Source organism: Eptesicus fuscus, chromosome 17, assembly GCF_027574615.1.
Source record: "Eptesicus fuscus isolate TK198812 chromosome 17, DD_ASM_mEF_20220401, whole genome shotgun sequence".
NCBI lineage: Eukaryota > Metazoa > Chordata > Mammalia > Chiroptera > Vespertilionidae > Eptesicus > Eptesicus fuscus.
The window spans coordinates 45,879,445-45,906,746 of NC_072489.1; the positions used below are offsets into that span (position 1 = coordinate 45,879,445).

At 45.0% G+C, this 27,302-nt stretch overlaps 1 protein-coding gene across 1 annotated transcript in view; it reads left to right on the top strand.

The window, feature by feature from the left end:
* The first annotated feature begins 24,471 nt into the window (after positions 1-24,471).
* SORCS3 (sortilin related VPS10 domain containing receptor 3) overlaps positions 24,472-27,302 on the top strand; it is a 529,174-nt gene continuing 526,343 nt past the window's right edge. The window contains exon 1 of the mRNA XM_008144282.3: positions 24,472-25,098. Coding sequence (XP_008142504.2) covers positions 24,472-25,098 — 627 coding nt within the window. The remainder of the gene's footprint in view (positions 25,099-27,302) is intronic.

Below are 27,302 nucleotides of genomic sequence, written 5' to 3' on the forward strand. Positions count from 1 at the left end.
GTGGGGTTATTGTGAAAGAAAATCATGGAAGGGAAAGCTCAAGGAGCTTGACTACCCAACCCAAATATCTCAATTTGCAGATGAGAAAAGTCAGGGCTGGGCAACTTCCTCCAATCCTGCACAAGTACTTCCTGGCAGACACACAGCTAAGGCCGGTGCTGCCCGTTGGGTGACATGCTGTTAGATCTAGTGGGGATACCTGCATCCTCCTGTGGTGAGTTTTCTGGGAGGATTTGTCTCAAGGATACATGAACCTATCTATTAATGCATTTCTGGGAAAATGCTGAAAAGCATTCTGGTACTCCCTTTTGGATTGCCAAGTCCACCTGCTGGGGAAGTATGAATTCTTCTCTCTCCTCCCAGATACCTGCTCAGGGTTCTTATAGGGAAATTCACTCCCATGCATTGAGTAGAGGAAGCCCCTAAGCTCTAGACCCAAAGTCTATTAGACCCAATATCCAGGTGTCTCATGCCAAGAGGGAACTGGAGAGAAAACAGGGCCTAAGAGAAAAGGGGGACAGGAGATGGAGAATATAGAAACAAGGGCGGGACCAAGAGAAGAAGAAGGAAAACCAGGGTAGCAAGGGGGACATAAAAAGTGTTCCAATTTTCTATTGCTTTGTGACAAACTGTCCCAAAACTCAGTGAGTTAAAAGAACAACTTCTTCTTATTGCTCACGGATCTGAGATTGATGGGTTTAGCCAGGTGGTTCTTGCTTGGCCTCCCTCATCTGGTGGCAGTCAGAGGGGTCTCCTGAAAGCTTCTTCACTCACATGTCTGGTGCCTGAGCTGGCCAGGCTGGTCTCTCCACATAGCTAGCTTGGGCTTTCTCACAGCATGGTGGTTATCATGTAGTCATGCTTCTTAGAAGGCCACTGGCTTCCCCAGAAGACAGGTAGGTCTCTTAAGGCCTGGGTCTGGAAACTGGCATAGTATCACTTCCTCCATATTCTGTCAATCAAAGTAGTCATGAGACCATCCATATTCAAAGGGAGGGGACATAGACTCCCCTCTCTCCATGGGATGAGTATCAAAGGATTTGTGCTCATCAATAATCTGTTATAAACCCACTGCCCCTTCCATATGAGACCCCTTAATATACATTATATAAAGAAAGCAAATATGTCTCCATTCAGTTTTTTCTTTACAGGTCACACTTACCAGTTTCTTTAACCTTCAGATCACTCACATCCTTCCCAACCCCCATATGTATCCAAATGATCAGACTGCCCCTTAAGACATGGCACCCAGGACTTGATTCATTGTCCCAGATATTGCAGCTGATCATTGTCTCTTTTCTGAAAAATATAACTATGTATGCAGCCTAAACTGCATTCCTGTTGTTTTTATCAATCATGTTACACTTTTGATCCATACTAAGCTAAAATGACTTCTTTTTTGTTTGTTTTTGTGTTAATCCTCACCTGAGGATATTTCTCCTTTGATTTCTAGAGAGAGTAGAAGGGAGGGGGAGAGACATAGAGAAACATCGATGTGGAAGAGACACATTGATTGGTTGCCTCCCTCATGCGTCCTGTCTGGGCCCAGGGATTGAGCCTGCAACAGAGGTATATGCCCTTGACCAGAATTGAACCTGCGACCCTTCAGTCTATGGGTTGACACTCTATCCACAGAGCCAAACTGGCTAGGGCTAAAATGATAATTTTTATTATAAAAAGTAATTGCAGCCGATACCGGTTTGGCTCAGTGGATAGAGCGTTGGCTTGTGGACTGAAGGGTCCCAGGTTCGATTCTGGTCAAGGGCATGTACCTTGGTTGTGGGCACATCCCCAGTGGGGGGTGTGCAGGAGGCAGCTGATTGATGTTTCTCTTTCATCGATGTTTCTAACTTCTATCCCTCTCCCTTCCTCTCTGTAAAAAAATCAATAAAATATATTTTAAAAAAAGTAATTGCAGCAAATGTGTAAAATATGAAACAACACAAAGAGGAAAATAAGATCACCTATATTCTCACCACTGAGAGTTAACCACTGCTACCTTGTGAGTCTTTTCTTTTTTTTTTCCTATTAACATCTGTGTATGTGTGATAATTCTGTAAATTGTTTTTTATCCCTTAAGAAAATGTTATAGGCATTTTCCCCATGTCAGGAAATATCCTTCTACACGATCGTACATAGTGATGGCCTCATATTATCCTTTGTGAAACACTTCATCTTTTCTGGATGAAATGCATTTAAGCAGGTCTTCTCCATCCTGTACTTGTGTAACTGGTTTTGCCTTTTCATTAAAAATCATCTTGTTGCTTTTTAGATAAATTATTGTAGTCTCTTATAATCTTTTAAGTCCCAATTTTATCAACAAATCTCTTCTGGGTTTATATGATTTTAAAATCAATAAGTATCTAAATCACTGATAAATCATTTTAAGTAGGATAGAGCTGGTAGCATTCCCTTGGAGGCCATCCTCCAGGTTTCAGCACTCCATTCATCAGTCTTTGGCTCTGATCAATTAATCATCTTAGCGGCACTATCATGTGGCTTGTTTCTCCATTTGAAAACAAAATTTTTGAAACCAGGAAAAAAAAAAAAGACTGCCAATCACGTTATCATTTGGATACATTATGTTTGTCACATCCCCTTTTATGCTTCTCTTATCATTTAATCAACGAAAGGAGATTGGAGTGGTTTGGTAGAACTTGTGATTTTTCAACCCATACTGTTGTCCTGGAGAAAAAGAGATTGGTCAAATACTAAAATCCAATTTAAGTCCCTTACTATTCATGAATGTACAGGTTGGAACCCTAATCCTATATATTAAAAGGCTAATATGCAAATCCACCGAATGGCAGAACAAACGGTTGCTGTGACACGCACTTACCACTAGGGGGCAGATGCTCAATGCAGGAGCTGCCCCTGGTGGTTAGTGCGCTCCCACAGTGGGAGTGCTGCTCAGCCAGAAGCCAGGCTCACAACTGGCGAGCTCAGGGGTGGTGGCAGGAGCCTCTCCCACCTCCGTGGCAGCGCTAAGGATGTCTGACTACCGACTTAGGCCTGCTCCCCCCAGGGCCTAAGCCAGCAGTCAGACATCCCCTGAGGGGTCCTGGACTGTGAGAGGGCACAGGCCAGGCTGAGGGGCCCCCCACCAGTGCACGAATGTCATGCACCAGGCCTCTAGTATAAGATATCCCTCAATTTTGAAATGAAAAATAATTCTCTTTTTCAGACTACATTTTTTGTTATTGTTGTTCCCCCCCTCCCCATATATAATTGGTGGCAAATAAATGGAATTAATTCCTTCAAAAGATATTTAATTGAAAAATGAACGTATTTTTCTAATGTGTTCAAAACTGTTTATTTTTCCAAGGATTGAATACAACTCATTGGACAGTAAATTGTAAAATCAATTTTTTAAAATCCACATTATTTTCTGATTCCCCCACAGTCCTTCAAAGAGTATCCCCAGTGGCTTGGCATTCGTAAGTGTAAGTCCTATAAGTGCACTTCAATGTGGCTCAGTCGGGAGAAGTGATTTGGACTCATTCAAGGCAGGGATGAGTTTTCTTCTACTCCTCATTTATCTCAGATCCCTGAACCCTGAAAAGACATTTGTTCTCTCCTCTGTGTGTGAAGATAAATTTTCCTGAGATGATGGAGACAAAATAGACGTTGAGTAGTTGTGCTTTCTATCTCCTGTTCCCATTATATCATCTGCTTCACGTAATGGATCCAGTTCTTTCTCTAAACTACCTGAGAGCGTGCTCATCTTGAGACCCTGCACACTGCCTACATAACAGGCACATTTGTTGTAGGTATATCAATCCGAGTTTTAGGTCTGATTGTTGTTACATTTTTTCAAATAGAGAGATTCCACATGCAAACCCAGATTCCATGCTCTCCCCAGAAAATCCGGTGCTCAGGCACCACTGGCTCCACATTTGCAGTGCTGTTCCCTGTAGAAGGCAGGGATTTCTGGTTGGCCACAATCCCTACCCCTCCTTCTTGTATTCCTGACCCAGACTTGAGAGTCAAGTGTCATTTTAGCATCTTTCAGCTAGCAGGTACCACTCCTTTGCACCACCTGCTGGGCCTCTTGGGTATTTTAAGTTTCTGACTCTTGGGCTCCCTTTTCTCGGATGTCTTAGTGAGCCAGAGCAGCCCAGCCTAGGCTCATTTCCCCACTTAGCCCTTCTCTTGTTATCCTAGGCCCTTCCTTGTTTCACTGTCCCCAGCTTTAATAAACACCCTCTAAAAAAAATCAGGGCTTTTGAAGGGGAGAGGCAGAGGCAGCTGGATGTGGAAATAGAGCTGAGATTCTCCAAGCTTCAGGGAGGACTGGTTCTGTGGGTCTTGGGAGGGGAAGAGAACAGCCACCCACGTTGAGACTGCTGTGAGGTAGCTTGTGGGTGCCCGGGAGACCAGATACTGTGCTATTGTGCATGGTGTTAGAAGATCTCTGATCTTCCCCGTCAAATGACCAGACTAGTTTAGACCAGGATCACCTTGTAGTCGTGCATACTGAAGACAAGGAGATTTTCCTCTGAAAATCAAGGACGTACAAGAACCCTGGGTCTCTTAAGGACCACTTAAAGGAAGCGCCACAGGATTAAAGAGCTGAATACTCCTCAGAGATGTTGGAGAGAGTTCAGAGCAGAGTATTGATTAAGAGACAAGACATCAGCCATTATATCTTAGCTTTGGGGGAATCTGGCTGTACCCTCACGTCTCCCTGTATTGACAGCTGAGCTGAATCCCATTCTCTTATCTGCACAGCTAGGTTTATGGGGTTCACTTATGCGCTATCACCGAGGAGCGCTTTCTCTTTGTTTTGTCATTGTGTGAAGTTACACGGCTGAAATGATCTCCTGACGGTTTTTCAAAGAGCCTCAAGCGCAGAGCTCAGTATTTTTTTTATTTATTTTTTGGTAACAGCAGATGTTCCAATAGTCTGCCTCCTGTTGCACAAAGTATAAAGGAGATGATGGAACCACCACGTACTCTGAGTAACCACTGCCATTCCTGTGTGACGTGTAGCAGCTTCCTAAGTGGCCTCCCATATTGCACTTTTCCAGTGCGTTCCATCTACTAGCTTCAGAGTTCTTTTCCAGCTCTGGAGACTGTTCTGGCCTATTTTACAGTCTATTTCTGTGCCTTTACACGTTCATTTAATGCCTGGTCTCTTGGATGTGGCTTTCTAGGCTCTGCCAACATTGTTAGTTTCATCCCTCCACTCACGTGCTCTGTCCAATGTCCTGAATGCTCCCTTCCTTGCTTCTCTACAGGCCTCTGCTCAGCCTGCTCCTTGGGCCTCAGATGCTCTCCTCCATCCTATCTTCAAAGCCCACTTTGGATGCTATCTCTCTCTTAAGTCATTTCTGGTATTTCCAGAGGCATCACAACACTAGCACTCTGCCCCACCTCCTTGCAAAACTCCTTGAGGGAGAGAGACCGATACTCTCTAATACTCTGTAAGAGAATTTGGGAAAAAAAAAAAATGAGGTGAGTCTTCTGAGAGTTCAAGTACAAAACCAACTTAATGGGCCAGAAAAGTCATATATAAAGACAGTTTAAGTAGTCAAAATGACTCCTGTTTCAGATTGAAGCTACCTTTAAAACAACATTTAATAAACTGCAATCTGGGGGTGGGAGAGCTCTGTGCGTATGGGGGAATTCATTGTCTTATATCTGCCTCTGGGTGGTTTGCATCATAAATTCACATCTGCAAGTTTTTGAGGAGTCCTGTAGTAACGAAAGCTTTTTCACTTTGCCAAATCTAGTATTTCTTGAATTTCTATGACTCTTTTATTTTTCATAGAACACTATTAATATCCACTGAACCAAAATACTGTAATAACCAGAAGGGAAATTACCTATATCGAAGCTGGAAAAAAAGAAACTCAGATGAACAAATGCTATCAGTGTCCATCAAAGGGCCCCCGGAAGGAGTTAGTGACCTGGCCTGAGGTCTGGGCTGTCGGGTCCTGGCAGCTGGTGAGTCCTTTCCAGGGAGGTGAACACAAAGGCTCTCTTGACTTGATACCACTGAATTATTTGAGTCAGGCAACTAATTTCCCTTCTCACTCTATGCTCGCTAGACAACCCATTGTAGTTTATTTTCCAAAGTAAATTTATTACATGAAGGGAATAATCTGGTCTGAGGATGGGGTGTTTAACCTCCTTGCAAGTCTATTACGATAATAAATTGGCATTCTGGGCTGTACATCAGTCCTCTTTGACCTTGATTAGTGAGAGTCAATCCCTGTGATACTGATTCATTCTCAGTGGGATAAAACAAAATCACATTTCAGAACCTGCAAGGCTCTGAATGATAGCCTAGTTCTGTGGTGAATAACAATGTCAATCCTGGCTTTTATGAAGCACCGTTTCAATTATCTGTTGCTGTGTAACAAATCACCACTTAGTGGCTTACATCAAAAACAATCATTTTATTATTTCCCAGTGTTTCTGTGGATCAGGAATTTGGGAAGACTTAGCTGAACAGCTCTGGCTTGGATTGTGGTTGGATAATGACCAGAGCAGCTGAGGGTTGACTGGCAACTCTGTCTTCCATGCAGACTCAGGAACCCTCCTCCAGTTGTTATCTCCATGGGAGGTGCTTAGAGCTTCCACACAATATGGCATCCCAGGGCTCCAAAAGCAAGACTCTCAATGTATCAGGTGGAAGCCCTATCAGCTTTTCTGATCTTGCCTCAACCATCCCATCTCTTCCAATTCCCTTTATTTGTTACAAGTGAGTCACAGGCCCACCCAGATTCAAAGAGAGGGGGGATAGATGGCATTTTGTTGAGAAAATGCCCAGGTTCTGAAGAGCATTGTGGCTTTCTTTGGAAAATGCAACCCATGGCAAACACTTACAATAGTCAATGCCTTTGATAAATCACACACCCACCTTCTTTATTCCTCCCAACAAATCCACGAGATAATGCTTATCATGCTTCATTTTTTACAGATGATTAAACTGAGGCTCATAAAGGTTAAATAATTTTTCCAGGGACTTGGAGTTGGTTAATTGTATGGTTGGGTTTTAAAACCCATGTGCTCCTCCCCCTCCTGATACACTAAAGAAAACGCCACGGGGAGTGTCTGGCAGTCTGCTAGCCAGCCTTCCTAGTGACTCCCACCTCACTGTGTACACTGAGTGTGGTGGGAGATTGTTTCAAAGTGTAGATTAGACTGCAGCCCTCTTGAACCCACCACATCGCTTTACTTGTGGTCTGAGGGTTTTTCCCTCATGGAAACCCTGCCTGCTTCCTTGGTACAAATAACTAGATAGGAGTCACCCCTTTATGAAACCTGAAAACAAAGGCCACAGGTATTTGTTTGTTCAGTTCCCAAGCTGCTTGTTGACCAGATAAAAATGTCTTGGTATGAAAATGTTGGCGCTTTGCTCGGATGTCCTCCGGTCCCTTTTCGTCATGTATGCCCTCCTTTAGTGTCCTGGAGCTTCTCATAATCAGTGTCTGGCCTCCTTTTCAAAGACCTGCCCTTGGGCACCTGGAGCCCACTCTCCCCAATCATATGAGAAGATAGAAGGGCCTGGGAACTGATGTCCCCCAATTGGTCCTTAGCTGATGCTTGAAGCTTGGGAGTATGAGGGCTGAACTCCCTGTCCTCTGTTTGGGACAATTCCTAAGGGTAACTTAAGTAAGAGTAACAAGAGCATTCATGCATCCAGGATCAGGGTGAAGCTACCCTCCATGCGACTGTTCATAAAATTGCACCTTTGCTTGGCTTCTTCCCCTTCCTTCTCCTATTCCTCACCCCCTCCTTTAACAACCACTCAGGGGCTGCTTCTGGGGAACGTGAGCTAAGACACTGAGGATGGAAAAGGAGAAAGGGGAGGAGCTGGAGGAGCTTCTATAATACAAGCCCTATCCTTTGCCAAATCAGAGAGCTATAGGGAAGTTGGGCCTTTCTCATGGTCTTTCAGAGAGTAGAGCCTCCCCACAGCCCAATGACAGCAGCTGGCTGGTTCTCTGTCAGCCACAAGCACACTGTTCTGCACCCCTCTCCTCTGCCCTCCACCTAACCTGCATTGTCCCACCCCACTCAATGGGATACCCCCTGGAGTGGGCTTAAAGGAGTGGGGTGGTCCAGGGGAAATTTCTCTTAGCACCCTCTCCCTCATACCAAACCAAGGCGGTATTCCATGGAAGCCATTTTAAACCTGCTGCTGAGCTGGGGCAGGGTTGGAACCCAGACTGAACTAAGAATTATTAGAATTATTGAGCTCTAGTCCTGGCTCAGCCCCAGCTAGCTCTGTGACCTGTTTTCTCATCTGCAACATGGTCTCTGAGATCCCTCCAGCTTTAAATACCTGTGTTTTCAATATGACATGTTCAGTGCTTTCTAAGAGCTTATCCTTTGGTTAGGAAAGATGACACAATTAGAGGGCTATATATGACAGACTCCAGTACAAAGCTGAAATCAGTCCAATTAAGTGGGAAAATGCCTAGAGCAGGAAACAAGCCCTGTGGCTGATTAGAGTGGGAGGATTTCTGTGGGACAGAGTCTTCAGGAACGGCTGAAGGAAGAATATGAGAAGGGCCTTGGAGGCTGACTACTGCTAGGAAGGAGAAGGGGGAAAGGCACCATACTCTTATGCATGCAATTGTTACCTGGGTGTGAAATGAGGGCAGAGGCAGGGAGGGCAGAGAATGGAATCCTGGTTAGCATTTAATTGCTATTCTCACTCTATAACACACTCACAACTCTAGTGATAATATGCTAGTTATTTACAGGGCTGTATTTTTATTCTCGCAGGCTTAACACACATCATTGGAAATGTGGCATTCGGAATTGGCTTTTCCGACCCCCTAAATTTTAATTAAAGTAATTATGTTACTGGCAGAAACTGTAATTTATCTTCTCCTTGAGTTTACAAAGAGGAAAAAGCGACTTTAAGCACATTTTCCTTGCATTCTCTTACTGGTTTGTTTCTTTTGGTGATGGAGGTAGGGGGATGTCTTTGGCCTTGGAGGTGGTCCAGGGAACTGTTCCTTGTTGTCTCCTCTCTATAGTTCAGGGGCCCTGTTCTGGGTGTTTGGAATAACTGTGCTATGAAGAGTCTCAAAATGATTTGAGCTGTCATTCAGAAGCAGCATCTCAGCTAAAGGGCAATTTCATCTTCAGGCAAAAACCTTTGGCACAAGACTGTGTGTGTGTGTGTGTGTGTGTGTGTGTGTGTGTGTGTGTGTGTGTGTATTTCAGGCATTGGTGGGAATAAGAAACTCGGTGATTTAGATAAAAACTTTCCATGCAATTAACTTCCTCCAGACTAAAGCAGGTGCTGCAGGGAACCACTGGGCCAGTCTGCTTAGTAAATACCCATCCTCGGATGTAGAGCAATTCAATGGAAATAATTATACTGGGTCAATTAAGCAGAACTCAGACCTCCTCCTGCTAGCCTGCTTGAATTGCATATTTCCATGAACCAGGTTTGCTCTGGATTTAAACTGCTTGACCTCCTGCAAAGGGGCCTCTGGGGAAACATTGATTTGCATGCTGGTTGTTGTTGCTGGAGGAGGTGGCCCCCACTTCCCAGGCAAGAACACTTGGGCTGGGCTTCCCAGAGGCCTGGTCTGGAATGCTGGCCCCAACACTTCCCAGCCCTATAACCTTAGGCAAGTTACTTAATTCTCTAAACTTTGGTTTTTTCATTTGACAGGCAGGGATGGTAAGAGGGCCTATATCACAGTACATTCATGAGGTTTAGTTGAGAAAATTCTGGTAAAGCTCTGAAAAAAAGGGCCTGAGATATAATAAATCCCCCATTAGCAGTAGCAATTGTTATCATCATGATGATGGGTATCAACAGGAAAAATGGTTATTATAATCATACAACCTATGAGCGCCCAATAGAAAACCTCTACAGAGGGTGGCAGTGAATGCGAGAGCTCATTGTGCTCAACTCCAAACATGCAGAATTTAAAGCAACCAATATGTGAGTTTATCAAATGGAATGATTAGGGGGTGATGTAAGGGCTGAATAAAAGAAGGTACACCGGAAGTTGATGAATTCTAAACACTGTGGCTGTACTGATCTTTAGTCCATTTGTAGGCCTGTCACAAAGGCTGGGAGGGAAACTGAGATACTAAGCACTGGGGCCCATTGTCATATTGAAAATCCAATGAAATGACATCACCCCTAAAATGATAAAGCAAATCCATAAGAAAATAAATTCAATTGACAAAAATTTAGGTTTTTTTTTGCACAATAATGGTATTTATCGAGAGCTTACAATTTGACAGAGGTGTTTTTTAGTGTTTTATGTGGATTCCTTATTTAATCCTTACCGTAACCTGTAAGATTGATGCTATGATTATCTCAATTTTACAGACACATAACCCTCCAGGGACACATATTACAGGTAATGAAATGTTACCTTCTGCTCAGAGACCCCTGTATAGCCTGGAAGAGGTTAGAGCCACTGAAAAGCTTACATGTGGGTGGGGCTTAAAATCTGGAGAATTTGGATTTAGTTGTATTTGTACATTCACGGAACAACTATATAAGATCTACTACTTTGTGCCAGGAACTGAGTTTGGTGTTGAAGATATAATAATGCTCACAGGTTGGTATGATCAGATTTGGGAAGATGGAGTAGGTGTACTTTTCTTTATTCTTCCTACTATGGACAACAACAACCCTTGTTGTTTGGCATTGTATGTGAAACAAACATAAGACTGTGATATGCAAAAAAAGGATGGCAGATTGGGAAGGAAGCTTAGGCCTCGAAGAATGACCCAGTGGTAAGTTCCCTGGGCTTTCTTTTTTCCCTGTATCCCAGACTTGGCAGATGAAGAAGGCAACAACCTGGAAATGCCTATTGGTGCAGGCAGTAAAAATCCTGCTCTTTTTAGCCAAAGGATTGGGGAAGGGGCATCCTGGCAAGCAGAGAACTTTTAGACAATAACAGCTCTATTCTAGCCAAATACCAGAAAAAAACTGGCCTTATCTCCACTTATACCTGCAAAGGCTGAGTGTTGAGCCTAGACTTCCACCCTCCTGAGGCTGTGACAAGGTGCTCCAAGCCCCTGACAGAGTAGTATGAGAAAAGGCCATGATAAGAAACCAAGATTTTTGTCTGTTCTAGGTGGTAATGAGGCTCCCCCATCCTTGCTTATGACATCAGTAGAAGCCACTTTCATCCCCACCCAACAATAATGAGGCATCCCTTCCTCTTCCTGCTGTCAGAGGAGGCCTGGTGGAGTCAGGATGTTCACCTCTGCCCAGCGCTAATGAAGCCACGCTCATGTCCACCCTTTTGTGTCAGTGGAAGCCACATGAAAAGCAGTAGCAAGACACAATCCTACTCACCCCTCCCAGCTAGAATGGTATCAGTGGAGATTTGGTGGGGACAGGGAACTCCAACGTTTGCCCAGCACCACCCCCAGGTGTCAATGAAGGCCAAATAGGGAATGTAGACTTATACACACACCTGGCAGTAACAAGGTGGCACCTTTTCCCCTTCCCCTGCCATGGCTAAAACACAGGTTCAGTGAAGATCTATAGTCTTATACCATAATATTGACAATATCCAGGTTTCAATAAAAAACCATTTATGCTAAGAATCAGGAAATCTAAAATTTAATGTGAAAGTATAATTAATAGGTGCCAGCATTGAGATGACAGAGATGTTAGAATTATCAGATGAAGATTTTAAAGCAGTCATTGTAAAAATAATTCAACAAGCAATTATAAACATTCTGAAACAAATGAAAATATAGAAAGTTTCATCAAAGAAATAGAAGGTCTAAAAAAAAAAAAAGAACCAAATGGACATTTTAGAACTGAAATACAACTACAAATAAAAATCTGAAAGGATAGATTTAGCAGCAGAAGTAAGAGGACAGAGGAAAGAATCATTGAACTTGAAGATAGGAGAGTAGAAACTATCCATCTAAACAGCATAGAGAAAATAGACTGGGGGAAAAAAAAAACACCACAAAACAAAACACAACAACCTAAAGTCTCAGGGGCTTTTGGGAATATAACAAAAGCTCTCTTATATGTCTTGGAATTCACAAAAGGAGAGGAGAGAAAGGATGAGGATAGGAAAGTACTCAAAGAGATAATGGTTAAAAACTTCTCAAATTTGGCAAAACACATACCTACATATTCACAAATCTGAGCAAACCACAAACAGAATCTCAAAAAAATCTGCAGCAAGACACATCAGAATCAAACTTCTGAAGACTGAAAACAAAGAAAAATCTTGAAAGCATCAAGAAAGAAATGACTATAGGGACAAAACAATTCAAGTGACAATGGACTTCTCATCAGAAACTATGGAAGTCAAATAGAAGTGACCTAATATTTTCCAAATGCTGAAAGTAAAGAAATGTTAACTGAGAATCCCATTGCCAGTAAAAATATTCTTTACGAATGAAGGGAAAATAAAGACATTCTTAGATGGAGAAAAACTAACAGGATTTGTTATCAGCAGACCCACCCTAAGACTATAGGAAGTACTCTAAAATGAAAGGAAATGATAAAAGAAGAAACTGTGGAATGTCAGGAAGGAAGAACACGGTAAGCAAAACCATGGGAAACTAAAATAGACTTTTCTTCTATTGAGTTTTCTAATTTTTGACTGATGGTTGAAGCACAAATTATAACACTGTCAGATATAGTTTTAAATGTACTTACAGGAAATATGTAAGATAATTGTAAGTAGGGAAGGGTAAAAGGACATAAAGGCAAATAAGATTTCTATACTTAAACTGATAAAATAAAAAACAAGTGAGATATGATGAGTTATATCAATACCTAAAAGAACCATTAAAAACTATACAGAGATACACTAAAAGTGTTATAGATAAATAATAATGGAATTTTTAAGATGTTCAAGTAACCCACAGGGAAATAAGTAAAATCAAACAGAGAAATGAAATACATCGAGAACAAAAAGAAAACAAAAAATAAAATGACAGACTTAACCTCTAATATAACACTATTGTATTAACTGTAAATAGTCTCAATATGTAAAATGAAAGACACAGGTTGGCAGAGTAGATTAATAAACATGACCCAACTATTTGCTTCACATATAGCTATAAAAGGAATGAAAGAATATATCATGAAAACATTAATCAAAAGAAAGCAGGATTAGGTATATTAATAGCAGGAAAAGTAGACTTCAGATCAAAGAAAATTACCAGAGACAGACATATCATATAATGACAAAGAGGTCAGTCTATCAAGAAGACATGGCAGTCTTAAATGTGCAAGCATCAAACAGTAGAGCGTGAAATATGTGAAGCAAATCCTGATAGATCTAAAAGGAGAAATAGACAAATCCACATTTATAGTCAGAGACGTCAGCACCCCTTTCTGTATAATTGATGGGACAACTAGATAGAAAATCACCAAGGACATAGAATAATTCAACACCACCATCAACCAACAGTATATTTATAAAACACTCCACAGCTGAATATAATTGTTTTCAAATACCCACAGAACATAGGTAAGAGAGATCATATCCTGGGCTATAAAACAAATCTCAACATATTAAAAAAAATGAAATCATAGAGAATTTCTCTTATCACAATTGAATCACATTGGAAATTAATAACAGATAATAGAAAAATCTCCAAATATTTGAAAACAAAAGAACAAACTCCTAAGTAATCCATGGGTCAAAGAGAAAGTCTCAAGAAAAATAAAAACTGAACTGAAATGAAAATAAAACACAACATATCAAAATTTGTGGTATACAGGTATTGCTGAGAAGACAATTTTTAGCACTAAATGCAAATATTAGAGAAGAGGAAAAACTTCAAGACAATAATTTAAGCTTCCAACTTAAGAACCTAAAAAAAAAAAGGATGTAATAAAGGAAACAGAACTATAAATCAATGAAGCTGAAAACAGAAATAGAGAAACATCACTGAATCAAAGAGCTGTTTCTTTGAAAAGAACAATAAAATTGACAAACTTCCAACAAAACCAGCAAATAAAATAGAAGACGTTAGCAATATCAGGAATCGGGATATCACCACCAATTCTGCAGACATAAAAAGACAATAAAGGATCACTACTAACAATTCTACATGCACAATTTTGACAACTTAGACAAAATGGGTTGATGTTTTGAAAAACACCAACTACCGCAACCTACCCAATATAAAATGGAAAATTTGAATAGTTCTTAATAAGTATTAAGCAAATTGAATTCATAATTTAAAAAATACTCCCCCAGAGAAATTTCCTGGCTCAGATAGCTTCACTGAAGAATTCTATAAAGTTTAAAGAATTAAGACCAATTCTACATAATTTTTTCCAGAAAGTAGAAGAAGTGGGAATACTTTTCAATTCATTTTATAAGGTTAATGTTATCCTGACACCAAAAACCAGACTGTACAAAAAAAGAAGAAAAAACACCTAGATAAATATCATTCATTAATATGGATAAAAAAATCTTTAACAAAATATTAGCAAATGAAATTCAGTGATGTACTAAATGAATTATATGCCATGAGCAAGTGGAGCTTATTGCAGGGATACAAGACTAGTTTAATATAAGAAAATCAATCCATATTGATAGGTTATAGTGGAAAAATCAATGGATCATATCAATTGATGCAGAAAAAAAGCACTTGACAAAATTTAACATTTATTTATGATAAAAATAAAAATAATAGGAATAGATAGGAAGTTTCTCTACTTGATAAAGGGCACCTACAAAAAATCCTATAAGTAACATTATACTTAACGGTGAAAAACTAAATGCTTTTTCTTTAAGATCAGAAATAAGGCAAAGATGTCCAATCTTACCACTTTTATTCAACACAGTGCTGAACTTTTAGCCAGAGCAAAAGGCAAGAAGAGAAAATAAAAGGCATACAGATTGGAAAGGAAGAAATGAAACTGTCCCTATTTGGGTATGACATGATTATTTACATAGAAAATCCCAAGGCATCTATGAAAAGAATCCTAGAATAAGTGAGTTCAGCAAGGTCACAAGATACAAGATAAAGATACAAAAATAATTGTATTTCTACATGCTAGCAGTGAACTCATGGGTACCAAAGTTTAAAAAAATATATATATATTTATAATCACCTCCCAAAGAAATACTTAGGTATAAGTCTAACAAAACAGGGATGGGGATTATATGCTAACAACTACAAAATTCTGATAAAAGAATGAATCAAAGGACATAGAAATAATTGAAAAGACATATTGTGTTTATGGATTGGAAGACTCAACATAGTAAAGAAATCAGTTCTCTTCAAATGGATGTACAGATTCAATAGAATTCCTATTACAATCCCAGCAAGATTAAAAAAAAATAAATATAGACAAGATTATTCTGAAAGTTATAGCAAAAGGCAAACATTTATATCAAAGTATTCAAATAGCTAAAACAATTTGGAAAAGAGGAAGAAAGTGGGAGAAATCAGTCTACCCAATTTCAAGATTTACAATAAAGTCTGTGTGGTATCTGCAGGAGGACAGGCATATTGATCAATGGAACAGTATAGAGAATTCAGACATAGACCCACACAAATATGCCCAACTTATTTCTGATGAAGTTACAAAAGCAATTCGGTGGAGGAAAGATAGCTTTTCAACAAATGGTGCTGGAGCAATTGGACATCTATAGCCATGAAAGTGGACTTCAACTTGTCTCACACCTTATACAAAAATTAAGTCAAAATGGATCATGCGCTTAAATGTAAATTTTAAATTACAAAACTTAAACAATCATAGGAGAAAATCTAGGGCTAAGCAAAATGTATGAATGCCATCAAAAGCATGATCCATAAAGGAAAAATTTATAAATTGGACTTCATCAGAATAAAAATTCTGCTCTGTGAAAGATCCGGTTAAGAGGATGGAAAGACAAGTGATAGACTGGAAGAAAATATTTTCAAACCACATATCCTGCAAAGACTACTACCTAGAATATATAAAGGACTCTCAAAAACTTAATAGAAAGCCAAACACATATAATTTGAAAATGGTTCAAAGACATGTAGAGATATTTCACCTAAGAGGATATATGGATGGAAAATAGGACATAAAAGATGTGCAACAACATTAGCCGGGAGGGAAATGCAAATTAAAGCTACAATGAGATTTCATTACATCCCTACTATCATAGTTAAATAAAAAATATTGATAGCACTAAATGCTGGAGAGAATTCTTGCTTGTGGGAATGTAAAACTGTACAGCCATTCTGGAAAAGTTTGGCAGTTTGTTAAAAAACTATATATGCAACTACCATAGGATTGAGCCATTGTACTCCTGGGCACTTATCCCAGAGAAATGAAAATTTATATCCACAGAAAATCCTGTACATGAATGTTTACGGCAGCTTTATTCATTATAGCCCCAAACTGGAAACAACTCAGATGTCCTTCAACAGGTTAAATAAACTCTGATACGTCAATTCCATGGAATACAACCCAGCAATAAAAAAGAATAAACTTCTGATACACATAACAACCTGAATGAGCTCCGGAGAATAAGGCTGGTTGAGAAAAGCCATTCCCCATAGGTTGTGTTCCCTGTGATTCCATTTCTATAACATTCTTGAAATGACACAGTGATAGGATGGAGACCAGATTAGTGGTTGCCAGGGGTTAAGGAGAGGTCAGAGATAGGGTGAAGTGGGCGTGGCTATAAATGGCAACATGGGATCCTCACTGCAAAGGAAAGGTTCTGTAACTTGATTGTTTCAATGTCAGCGTCATGGTGATGTAGTATTGTAATTCTGTAAGATGTTATCTTTGGGGGTGGGGTGGGGAACTGGGTAAAGGGAACATGGGATCTCTTTGTGTTATTTCTTACAACTACATGTGAATCTCCAATTATCCCAAAATTAAAAAGTTTAATTAAAAATAGGTATGATCCCTTTTTCTTATGAGGTTTATAGTATTTTGGAGGAGAGAGGCATTATTTAAATCTCTATTCAAACATATGAAAATTCAACTATAGTAATGCTTTGAAGAAGAGGTGGAGCACTACTAGCATGACTCAGTGGTTGAGGGTTGACCTATAAACCAAGAGGTCAAGGTTTGATTCCCCGTCAGGGCACATGCCTGGGTTGTGGGCTTGATCCCCAGTGTGGGGAGTGCAGGAAGCATCAGATCAATGATTCTCTCTCATCATTGATGTTTCTAGCTCTCTCTCCCTCTCGCTTCCTCTCTGAAATCAATAAAAATATTTTTAAAAATATATATATTTAAAGAAAAAAAATAGATGGATAATTCTAGAACATATAATAGGGTGCATGAGCACATAATTTATTGCTCAAACTGAAACAATTTTGAGTGAAAAGGGGTGCTATTAGTAATTAGGCTGGAAAGTAGAATTAAACTGGGACACATGGTCACCCTAACAATAGGGGAGGAGTGTCCTGAAGTCAGGTGAGGTTCTCTGAAGGAGGTGATGCTAGACCCAAGTTCTGAAGGAAGATTGAGAGTGAATTAGGCAAACAGGGAGGGGGGGAGCAACATGGGCAAAGACCCCACCATAGTAGGAGGGAGCCTGGACCTGTGGGAGCAAGGACAGGAGCAGGGACAGGGAAGCAGCTCCTGGGAGCACCCAGGAACCCTTGCCTCGTTTTCTGCAAAAGAAGCCTCATCCTGGGCTTCCAGTGACCTCTGTGAGCCATCTCCCTCCCTCCTTTCTGGTTGTAATCTACATGTTTGTTTTGAGGCTATATTTAGTTCCCTGCTTTGCTCTCTGCCACACTTGAACAGTTTCCCAAGAACTGCCAACTCTCCAGATTCTGACTGTGGATGGGTGGAAGGGTCACGGCCCCTGAGTGTGGGAAGGCAGGGCCACACTCACATCCACAAGACTCCCCACCTCTGGTAGTGGCTAACATGGCCTGGGGCTGTTCTTAAGGGTTTTCCAGTCTGACCTTGTTCCTCTTTCTTGCTTCTTTTGTGTGCACACTTGCTCTTAGGAAACCTGGAACCCTCCCTATTATTAGCTTTGGAGGGTGGGTTTAACTTCTCTGAGCAAGGGGTCTTGATTTGTAAATAGAGATTCTTGGAAGATATGATATATGATATGATATGATATGATATGATATGATATGATATGATATGATATGTGTGTCTTACAATGGTTCACAGTCGTAGCGCTCTATGGATTCCCTTCTGCCTCTCAAGCTGTCCCTTCTCAGGCTCCTCTGCTTGTCCTTCTGGCCTACGGTCTTACATCAAGGGTCTCAGTTGGATGCTTCCACTTCTCATGCTGTTTTGAAGAGACTACCTTTTCTCTAAGAATGTAGCGTTGCTTTTAGAGTCATTAGGGATAAGAGTAAAACAAAAGCCCATTTTCCTCCAATTCCTCTTTCCCAACTACATCCACCCCTCCTTTTCTTTTGGAGCCATGACCAGGGTGACATGTCTACAAGTTGCTGATGACTTTCATCAACTTAATGCCTATGTTCTTTCCTGGAAGTTGGTTCCATTGTTGACTTTACTTCTTCAGCTTCAACTTGCTACTTGAAGAAAGGTTTGGATTTCACCCACCATGTTTTCTTCCTTTCTAGGGGGTGTTATTTACAGAAAAGGATGTCACCAACTATATCACCAACCTCTTCTCAAATTGCTAGGCATGCTGTGGGAGCCATGTGCCCAATGAATACCAGCTACCAGCATTGTGGGTGGGCCTGGGCGGGAAGACAGGTGGTGAAGCAGAAAAACCACTGGCTTCTGAGCCAGGTAGATGTGAATGTAAAATTTTCGAGGGCTTGTTGTGTGATCTAGGACAGGAAGATAGAATAAACTACCGTGTAAAAGCTTAGCTCTAATATCAAATCTGAATTCAAGCCCCTGGTTCTGTCACTCACAGCTGTACAGTTCAAACTCTTTGAATCAAAGTTTCTTCATCTGTAAAATGGGAACAAGGTGCTGGCCTCCACCAAATGTGAAGGGTAACAACCTTTATAACCAAATTTATCTAGCCTTTATCTGTGGCATACTTTGTTCAACTGCTTTATATCCATTAATTCATTTAATCTTCACTATGACCCTATTTGGTAAGTATTTTCATTATTCCTGCTTCCAGATGAGGAATGGAAACAAAGAGAGGTTAAGTAATTTGTCCAAGGTCACACAGCTGGTGGTTGGTCTTAATCATTCTTCTAGAATGCTGATGGGTCCTTACCACATATCTGGTCCAGAGTTAGTGCTCAGTACATGTTAATGCTCCTCATTATCATCAACATGATCACACCTGTTATCACTGCTTTACCTGTATATGTTTTGGTTTCTCAATCTATTGATCGGACCAAGAAAACCTATTTTGTCATAATTAAATGAAGCCATGAGCATAGAAGACATAGAGCCTAACGCAGTGGTCGGCAAACTGCAGCTCGTGAGCCACATGTGGCTCTTTGGCCCCTTGAGTGTGGCTCTTCCACAAAATACCATGTGTGGGCGCGCACGTACAGTGCGCTTGAAACTTCGTGGCCCATGCACAGAAGTCTGTTTTCGGCTCTCAAAAGAAATTTCAATCATTGTACTGTTGATATTTGGCTCTGTTGACTAATGAGTTTACCGACCACTGGCCTAGTGTAAAGAAAGCCCTTATTAATTGTCAGTTTTTAGGGTTATTATTATTATTTTTTTTTGCTCATCCCCTTTTTTCTCTTTCTCTTCTATTTTTCTTCTTAAAGTCTTTGGTGCCTTTGTGAGCAAGATTATTTCTTTATTTTTATTTCTTTATTTTTTATTATTTCAGAGAGGAAGGGAGAGGGAAAGAGATCAAAATATCAATGATGAGAGAGAATGCCTCCGGCAATTCACACTGGGGATCAAGCCTGCAACCCTGGCATGTGCCCTGACGGGGAATCGAACCTTGACCTCCTGGTTCATAGGTTGATGCTCAGCCACTGAGCCATGCCGGGCAGGCATGAGCAATGTTCTTAATGTTACTCCCTACACCTATGACGACGTGGCAGATGGTTACCTGTGGTAATAGCATCAATTGAAGTGTACATATGCTAAAAAGACCAGTTGCCTCAGAATATTATTTATATTTCTTTGTTTCATCTTTTATTGCACGTTGATCGGCAGTCAGTGCTGTGCCAGGGATTGGGCCAGGTGCTGAGGATATAAATAGTTTTGAGCAAAGTAGACACTGCTTGCCTTCATGGGCACACAGTGGTAGAAAGACCTCATTTCAGTGGTCTTGTGACTGCTTTTATCTGCATTTCAGGTTTTATCTTCGAATCAGTTGCCTCTGTAGAAATTCAGAGTTGCAATGTGCACTGTTGTTTTGATGTTAATCAATTAATTAATTTCCTATTCAGTTCTGAAAAGCATGTGAAGTGGTTTATCAACAATGCACAGATACAGCAAGACCAAAGAGTATTGAACAATACAACACAACATTTAGTAAAAGGGGAGCAGAGGATAAAGATCTTGTTCTGGAGACGGTTTAGAGCAAGTGAACCTAGTGCTTGGCGTTCAAGAGAACAGGAAGACAAAATGGAAACACAAAGGTACTTTAAGAAAGCCTTTAAGAAAGGGCAAGCCCAGTTTTTCCTGGATCGAAGTTTTATGCAGAATTTGTCTTTAGGTTCTCATAATAAGGAGTGCTGAACATGTTCTAAAATATGGGAAACAGACATAATTGAAATGCTTATATGTGCCAGCTCTGGGTGTTGATGGCAAAGATATCAGGTTATTAAGGGGTTGGAAGAATGAGTGTGTGCGTGTATTGTGTGTGCATGTATTTAATGTCAGAAGAACAGTTTCTCAAGGTGTCAGTTCACTGTAATGGTTAAAAAAAAAAGCCACCCTGTATGGTGTTCTATTAGTGTAATCTCATGGGTAACTTGTAGCATACAGTTTGCTCTCTCCAGTTGTTTGTGACAGGGAGGAAACCTGGAGGGAAAATACATTCTCAGCGGGGCCTTCTTTGCTCTTCCGGTTGGGACTGGTGAGGGCTAAGGCTAGCTATCATCCTGCCTTTCCCAGATGAAGAAGACATTATGCCAGCAAGGCAAAGGGGAGCCCAACCCACCCCCCCCTCCCTTTTAAATTCCAAATAGTTACTGTAGAGCTTCCTTATAGCAGGAAGGAAGACAAAGAAATTGGTGATGATGGTGGTGGTGGTGATAATGCAAATGGTGTCAGGTACTGTGGGATAGTGGGGACAGGTTACACGGAAGGACTGGCATTTAAAACACACCATGTTGGAAATTGTGGCAGCGGGTAGATTACAGGCTTAAGGAATACGGTGAGGAAGTCCATGGAAGGGAGGCAGTGCATGGAGGCTCGGAGACCATTCTAAGAAATTTGGACGTGTTGGTCATGAAGAATTTTGAGGAGGGCAATTCATGACATAACCTTCTTTACATTTTAAGAGGCCATTCCTGCCAATAGTATGCAGCTGTGTTGCCTGAAACAATAGCCATGGTCCCATGTAGACCAAGGGCGATCTTTCCAGATGGGACATGTTTACAAATGCAGGAAGTGGAGGCTGTTGGGGGCTGTCTCTGGAAGCCTTTGGGTGGTATTTGTTGGGGGTAGAGCTTTGATGAGTCATCTGAAGGCAAATGTCAGATTGTAGAAAGTCCAGGAGAGAGAGAGGCTGATGAGGAAGGGGAGACTGCGGGTAGAGGGGAGAACTCTCAGAGGGGAGAAGAGGTTTGGGACTGGGGAGGGAGGGGCAGCACAGGGCTGAGGGTAGGCAGTGTTAGGCAATGGGTGAAGGAGGGAGAGACTGAAGATAGAAAGAGGAGATGATAATTGATGGAGCAAGGCCTAGGGGATAAGTTGGTGCAGGAGACATGTGAAAATGTACCCCCGGGAGTCTTTTATCCATTTTTTCCAAACCAATACTTAATAGCCACATCTCAGCAAGCCCAGGATCTGACCTTTCCACAGGCTCCGTCTGGGTTGGGGTTCCTTTTGATGGGAGAGAGTGAGGGGAGGAGCCCTCAGCCTTGCTCTTGAGAACCACTGCCCTCCTTGGGGGGACTTCAGAGAGCTTTGGGGTTTGGTCCTTCTCTGAGGGCCTGGGGTTTGGAATGATGCACCCTCCTGGGTGTATGAGCCTCCGGTACTGGAGGTCTGCTGGGCAGCCCAGACTCCTTATACTGTGCCACCCACCGCCTCTGCCCAGAGTCCAAGCAGAGAAGCCTGGCACCGCTCCTCCATCCTCAAGCCCCCGCTGGGCTGCAGCGCAGAGCCTTCCCGGCAGGGGCGCTGGGGATCCGCAGATGGCCGGCTTCCCTCCGGAGTCCGGATCCTGCGCCCACTCAGCCTTCGGCGCCGAACTTTTCTTGGTGCGGCCCACCGCCCCAGGTCTTTGGAAAGCCACAGACCTCAGGACCCCGCCTCATTCTGGGCTGGACTTTGCCACCAGCTTGGTTTTCCCGCCCAGCCTCCTCCCTCAGCTCCCATTTTCCATTTTAGCTCCAGGTGGAAAGCGAGTTCCATGGAGGGGGGACTCCCCGCACCACGGGCTGCCCCCTCCCCAGGCCGCTCAGATTCCTGGGGAGCCTCCTCGCCTCCTCGGTTCCTCCCGGCCTCCCCTGGCACACGTTAGGGCCCCTCCATCTCTTTCCTGTCCCTTTGCAGCCATTATCTTGCCCTCCAGCCTCCACTTCATCAACTCCCTTTCTCTATATTCCCTTCCCTTCCCTTCTTTTACCTTCACTCCATCTTTCTCCCCCCCCCCCCCCCCCACTCCTCCCCGGGTTTCCCTCCCTCTAGCTCCGTTTCAACCATCACCCACAAAGGAACCCTACGTGGAATCCCCCAGAGGAAGGGAAGAGCCTGCAGGCCATGAAGTTCTCCAAGCCCCCTCCCTAATTCCTGCTCCTTTCTCAGAATAACCCCTCCTCCAGCTCCGTGCATCCCGGCCCTTTCAACCCCTAAAAATCGGGGAGCTTTTTGGAGGCATGAGCTGAACTGCAAGTCCCGGGGTCTGTAAAGAACCTGGAGGTGTCCTAGAATTTAGCTCCCCCCCCCCCCCCCCCCGCGCCCACTCGAACTCTCCTTCTTCCTACAGGGAAGGGTCCAGCTGCGCGTCTGCAGGGGGCACAGGAGGGCTAACCCTGTAACTGGCAGCGGACACTGAAAGAACACGGAGCTCGCTCAGAAACGAATCTAGGCGCCACCTCACAGGGTGGGGTTGGTGGGTGGGGGGAGTGGTGGAAAGCCTGGATCCTCTCTGAGCTTCAAAGGGTCTGGACGAGGGTTTCTTTCCAGCTACCGCTGGGGGATCCCCAGAAGGAGAGCCTAGGAATGGGCTGGCAAGCCCCTGATGCCACCGCTGGAGCCTCCCAGTTCTCTCCCCTCGCCTTCTATAGGCTTAAGGAACAACCAGTTTACATCCACGGGTGGCGGGGGACCGGGGGTGCCTTGGGCGCCCAGGTTGGGGGCGGGGGGGGGGGGGGGAGAGCTATCCTGACCAGCCAGCCTTGCTCTCAGTCTCGCCTTTCTGAAGGCTCACAGGCTCCTAAAAATGCAAACGCAGCCCGTGCGTGATCCGTGATCCGTGATCCGAGCCTGCCCACTGCCCCAGCACACTCCTCCCGGCCCCGCACCCCATCGCTCACACTCACACGCACACATACGCGTGCAAAGGCACACGCACGGAGCCGAGGACCGGCGGCATACCCAGACAGCTCAGCTAAGTCCCCCCACCCAGGGCCGCCCGCCCGCCCACCCGCCTGCCCGCCTCCAGCGCCCCACTCGCCTCACCGCCGCCGCGCGCACGCAAGCGCACAGGAGCGCTCCACGCGTCCCCCGCCCAGGCGGGAGGTGCAGGCTGCGAGCGGTGGGGGCCGGGGAGCCGGAGTGGAGTCCCCGGTCCATCCCTCGCTCAGCTTCCTAGTGCTGTCTCCCCACGCGCCAGCTCTGGCTGGGCTCCCCCTTGGCTCCCGATCGGAACAGTTGGCGCTGAAAACACTTTACTCCTCCTCCCTTGAGACCCATTCTGTCCTCCGGGCGTGCCATTTCCCCGCCCCCCCCCCACCCCCCACCCCAACGGGCCGGAAGAGTAACCCCCTAAAAGCAGCAAGAAGCATCTTCCAACTCTTCACCGGGAGCAGGTTGGAGGCTGGATTTCGGAGAGACTGGATTGGGGTCTGTCACCAGCCCCTTCTGGATCTGGCTTGATTTTCATATTTTAAAAGAGGATTTTCTCGTGATCGTTGAACACTCCTTTTTACAACATTTCTGTTGGAGCTCGGTGGGGAAGATTTGGGGGATCTTATTTTAAGGGAGAAAAAAAAGCACCGAAGGGGCGTTGATTAATTTCCCCCGGGTTTGGAATCACCCTCTGGACCAGAGAGCAAGCGATCAAGAGCGAGGAGAGAAGAGTGGAGAGGACCCAGGAGGCGCGCCAGCCCGAGCCACCTCCTTCCCGGCCGCCCCCTCCCCACTCCCCCGACACACACACTCGCTGGCTGGCTCGCTGGCAGACGCACACCCCGCGCACGGACCCGCACCTCGGCAGGCGCCACACACTTCGCGGCCCGAGCCTCGGCTGCCGCAGCGGGATGGAGTTGGCGCGCACGGAGCGCCCCGCAGGTTGGCCCGGGGCGCCCCTTGCCCGGACTGGGCTCCTGCTCCTGTCGACGTGGGTCCTCGCCGGTGCCGAGATCACTTGGGGAGCTACAGGAGGTCCTGGGCGCCCCGCGGCCCCGGTTTCGCGGCACCCGGCTCTGCTGCCTCTCTTGCCGCGGGCAGTGGCAAGCCAGTGGCCGGAGCAACTGGCGACAGCACGGAGAGGCGCCGCGTTGGGGCGCCGGCCCGGACCAGAGCCGATGCCCCAGGCAGCCGGCGGGAGTGGAGGACATAAGCACGAAGATGCTGGGGGGCTGTCGCCGGCAGGTGCACGGTGGGGACAGGGCATCCCGGCTCCTAGCCAACCTGGCGGCTCAAGGAGGAGTCGCCGAGCGCAGCCCCCCAGCGCCCTGGAACGCGGGGACTCCCGGGCCACTGCTTTGTCCGATGGTTCCAAGGGGAGCCGTCCTCTGGCCACGGGGCTCCGGGAGGAGGCGAAGGCTTCGCGGGCTGGGGGCGCGGCGGCCGAAGAGCTCAGGCTGCCCAGCACCTCCTTCGCGCTGACCGGGGATTCGGCCCACAACCAAGCCATGGTGCACTGGTCAGGACACAACAGCAGCGTGAGTACCCACCGCGGGCAGGGGATCCCGCTGCCTCCCCGCAGCAAGGGAGCAGGAACGAGGAACAGATAGTTACTCGAGGGTCGGGGTGGGTAGCACCTTGACTTTTAGAGAGAACAGGTTGACCTAGCTTCCCCCACGCCCCCAACAGGTTAGTGGAGTTTGTTGGAAGGTGGTGTGTGTGTTTGTTTATTGGTGACCCTAGGATTGGGGCAGCCGGGAGGGGAGGGGAGGGGAGGATGAAGGAGCTTGAAGATGAGCAGAGGAGGGATCTGTAGTCGATGATCTGTAGTTCTGGTGTACTCGGCTTGGAGTTTTCCTGTTGGGCGATTGAATTCGTAGTGAGGACACTGACTGATTTGGGGTGGGAGCCGCTGGACCGACGGACAGAGTCTAGCGACAGCCAGGGCTTCCTTCCCCTTTCTCGTCTCCAATCACTCGGAAGGGAACCCGGGAGATGGAGGCCACTCAGACCCCTTACTCCTGCCCTCCTTAGGGTCTCAGCTCTCTGCTCCCGGCCACTTTCTCCCAGCCCTGGCGGGAAATCGACCCCAGCCTGGCCTCCAGGTGACACTGATCCTCCCCGGCCCCCCCCCCCCCCCCCCCCCCCAAACCTGGGCAGCTGCCCTGGAATGCTACAGGAGAGGCAGCAAAAAAGTTTAAATCATGAAGTGAAATTCAGCACCCATTCCCCTCACACATGCACAAGCACACACAAGTCGCTGAGCAAAAAAACAAAAACAAAAAAACTCGCCTGGGCCGAGTCGTCCTGCACTACATGCAGTCCGCTCCCGAGTGGAGATGGGTCCTCTGTGCTTCCAGCACACCTCTCCACCTCTGCTCTGCGGCCAGGTTCCCCGGGAAGCGGCTGTATCGAGAGGTGGCGCCCTCGAGTCCACTCCTGTGGCTCTGAGCTCCGGATCCAGCGCTGGGCTCCGGCCCGTCTGCCCCAGCAGCCGCTGCAGCCCGCAGCAGAGCGGGCCCAGAGGGGTCCCTCCGCACCCAACTCGCCTGCACCCAGCGCGGTGCAGCCAACCCCAGGAACAGCTGGGAATGGGCTCTCCGGGCGGAGAGGAACGGCCTCCCATGATTTACCCCACGCCCCTCACTTCCGTTGCCCCCCACTTCAGCCAGTCTCACAAAAATCCTTTTCTCTGGCTCTCCCGATCGGATGGGACCCCGGCGTTGGGCAGGAGGATGATGGATGTCTGCACAGGCAGCTTGGGGGAACTCACTGGATGGGAAAGCGCCGCCCTCCTCCCTTTGTATGTCTCTTCATGACTGGCATTAAAGATTTCCCTGCGAAAATTTCATCTTATTTTAACGGGCCTGGCTGGGGGTGGCATAGCAGGGGGGAGAAGCGAATAACACGAAAGCTAGGAGTCTGCAGAGCGCAGCACGTCGGCAATCCTGAGTACAGATTCCCTGGTTCTTAATGACACACAGCGCTGGTAGCCCAGCCTGGGGAAGGGGTGCTGGGTGGGAAGGACTTGGGCAGTCCAGATCCTTGGCAGCCAGCACAGCGCGGCTGCTTCATCTGCCCCTAGCAAATACCCCATAGCTTTGGAGTGGGCAGCTGTGGATGTGGGGAGTGGGCAACATGTGCCTTTGCAGGGATGGGTGATTGAAGACTTAACAAGTTCCCAGAGGAGTGAGCGTGTGTGTGTGTGTGTGTGTGTGTGTGTGTGTGTATTCCTTCCTGGGTGAGGAGGATGGACAGGATATCTTGAAATAAATGTGTCCTCGGAGGAAGAGGCGATGTCCTCATGTACCTGTGACTTTATCATGAATTACAGAAACATTAAATACTTCCTGAAGAGTTTTCTTATACCTCTGCTTTTATTTTAAGGATGTGTGTGTGTGTGTGGACACAGCTCTTGAAGATGGGACTTTAGAGAATAGTACTTGCTTTTTGTAAATAGTAGTTAAATGAGCATAGACTTCTCTGCCCATCTTGTGTGCCCATGCACAGCAGAGGAAGTGAGGGGGCATGTCTTGCCCAATGTTCCCCAGGGAAGTGGCTCTTCAGTTAAAAGAGGGCCAGTGGGGCCAGGGGAGTGGGCAAGTTGGCCTTGGAGTCTTTAGTAACAGCGATGAGGTTTGGACCATCCACAGACAGTCCCCCAGGGGTTTATTGGTTGTGCTGGTGGCATGTCTTACCGTTTAAGCAAAAGACAAGGTAGCATAGCTGGTGCAGGGACCCC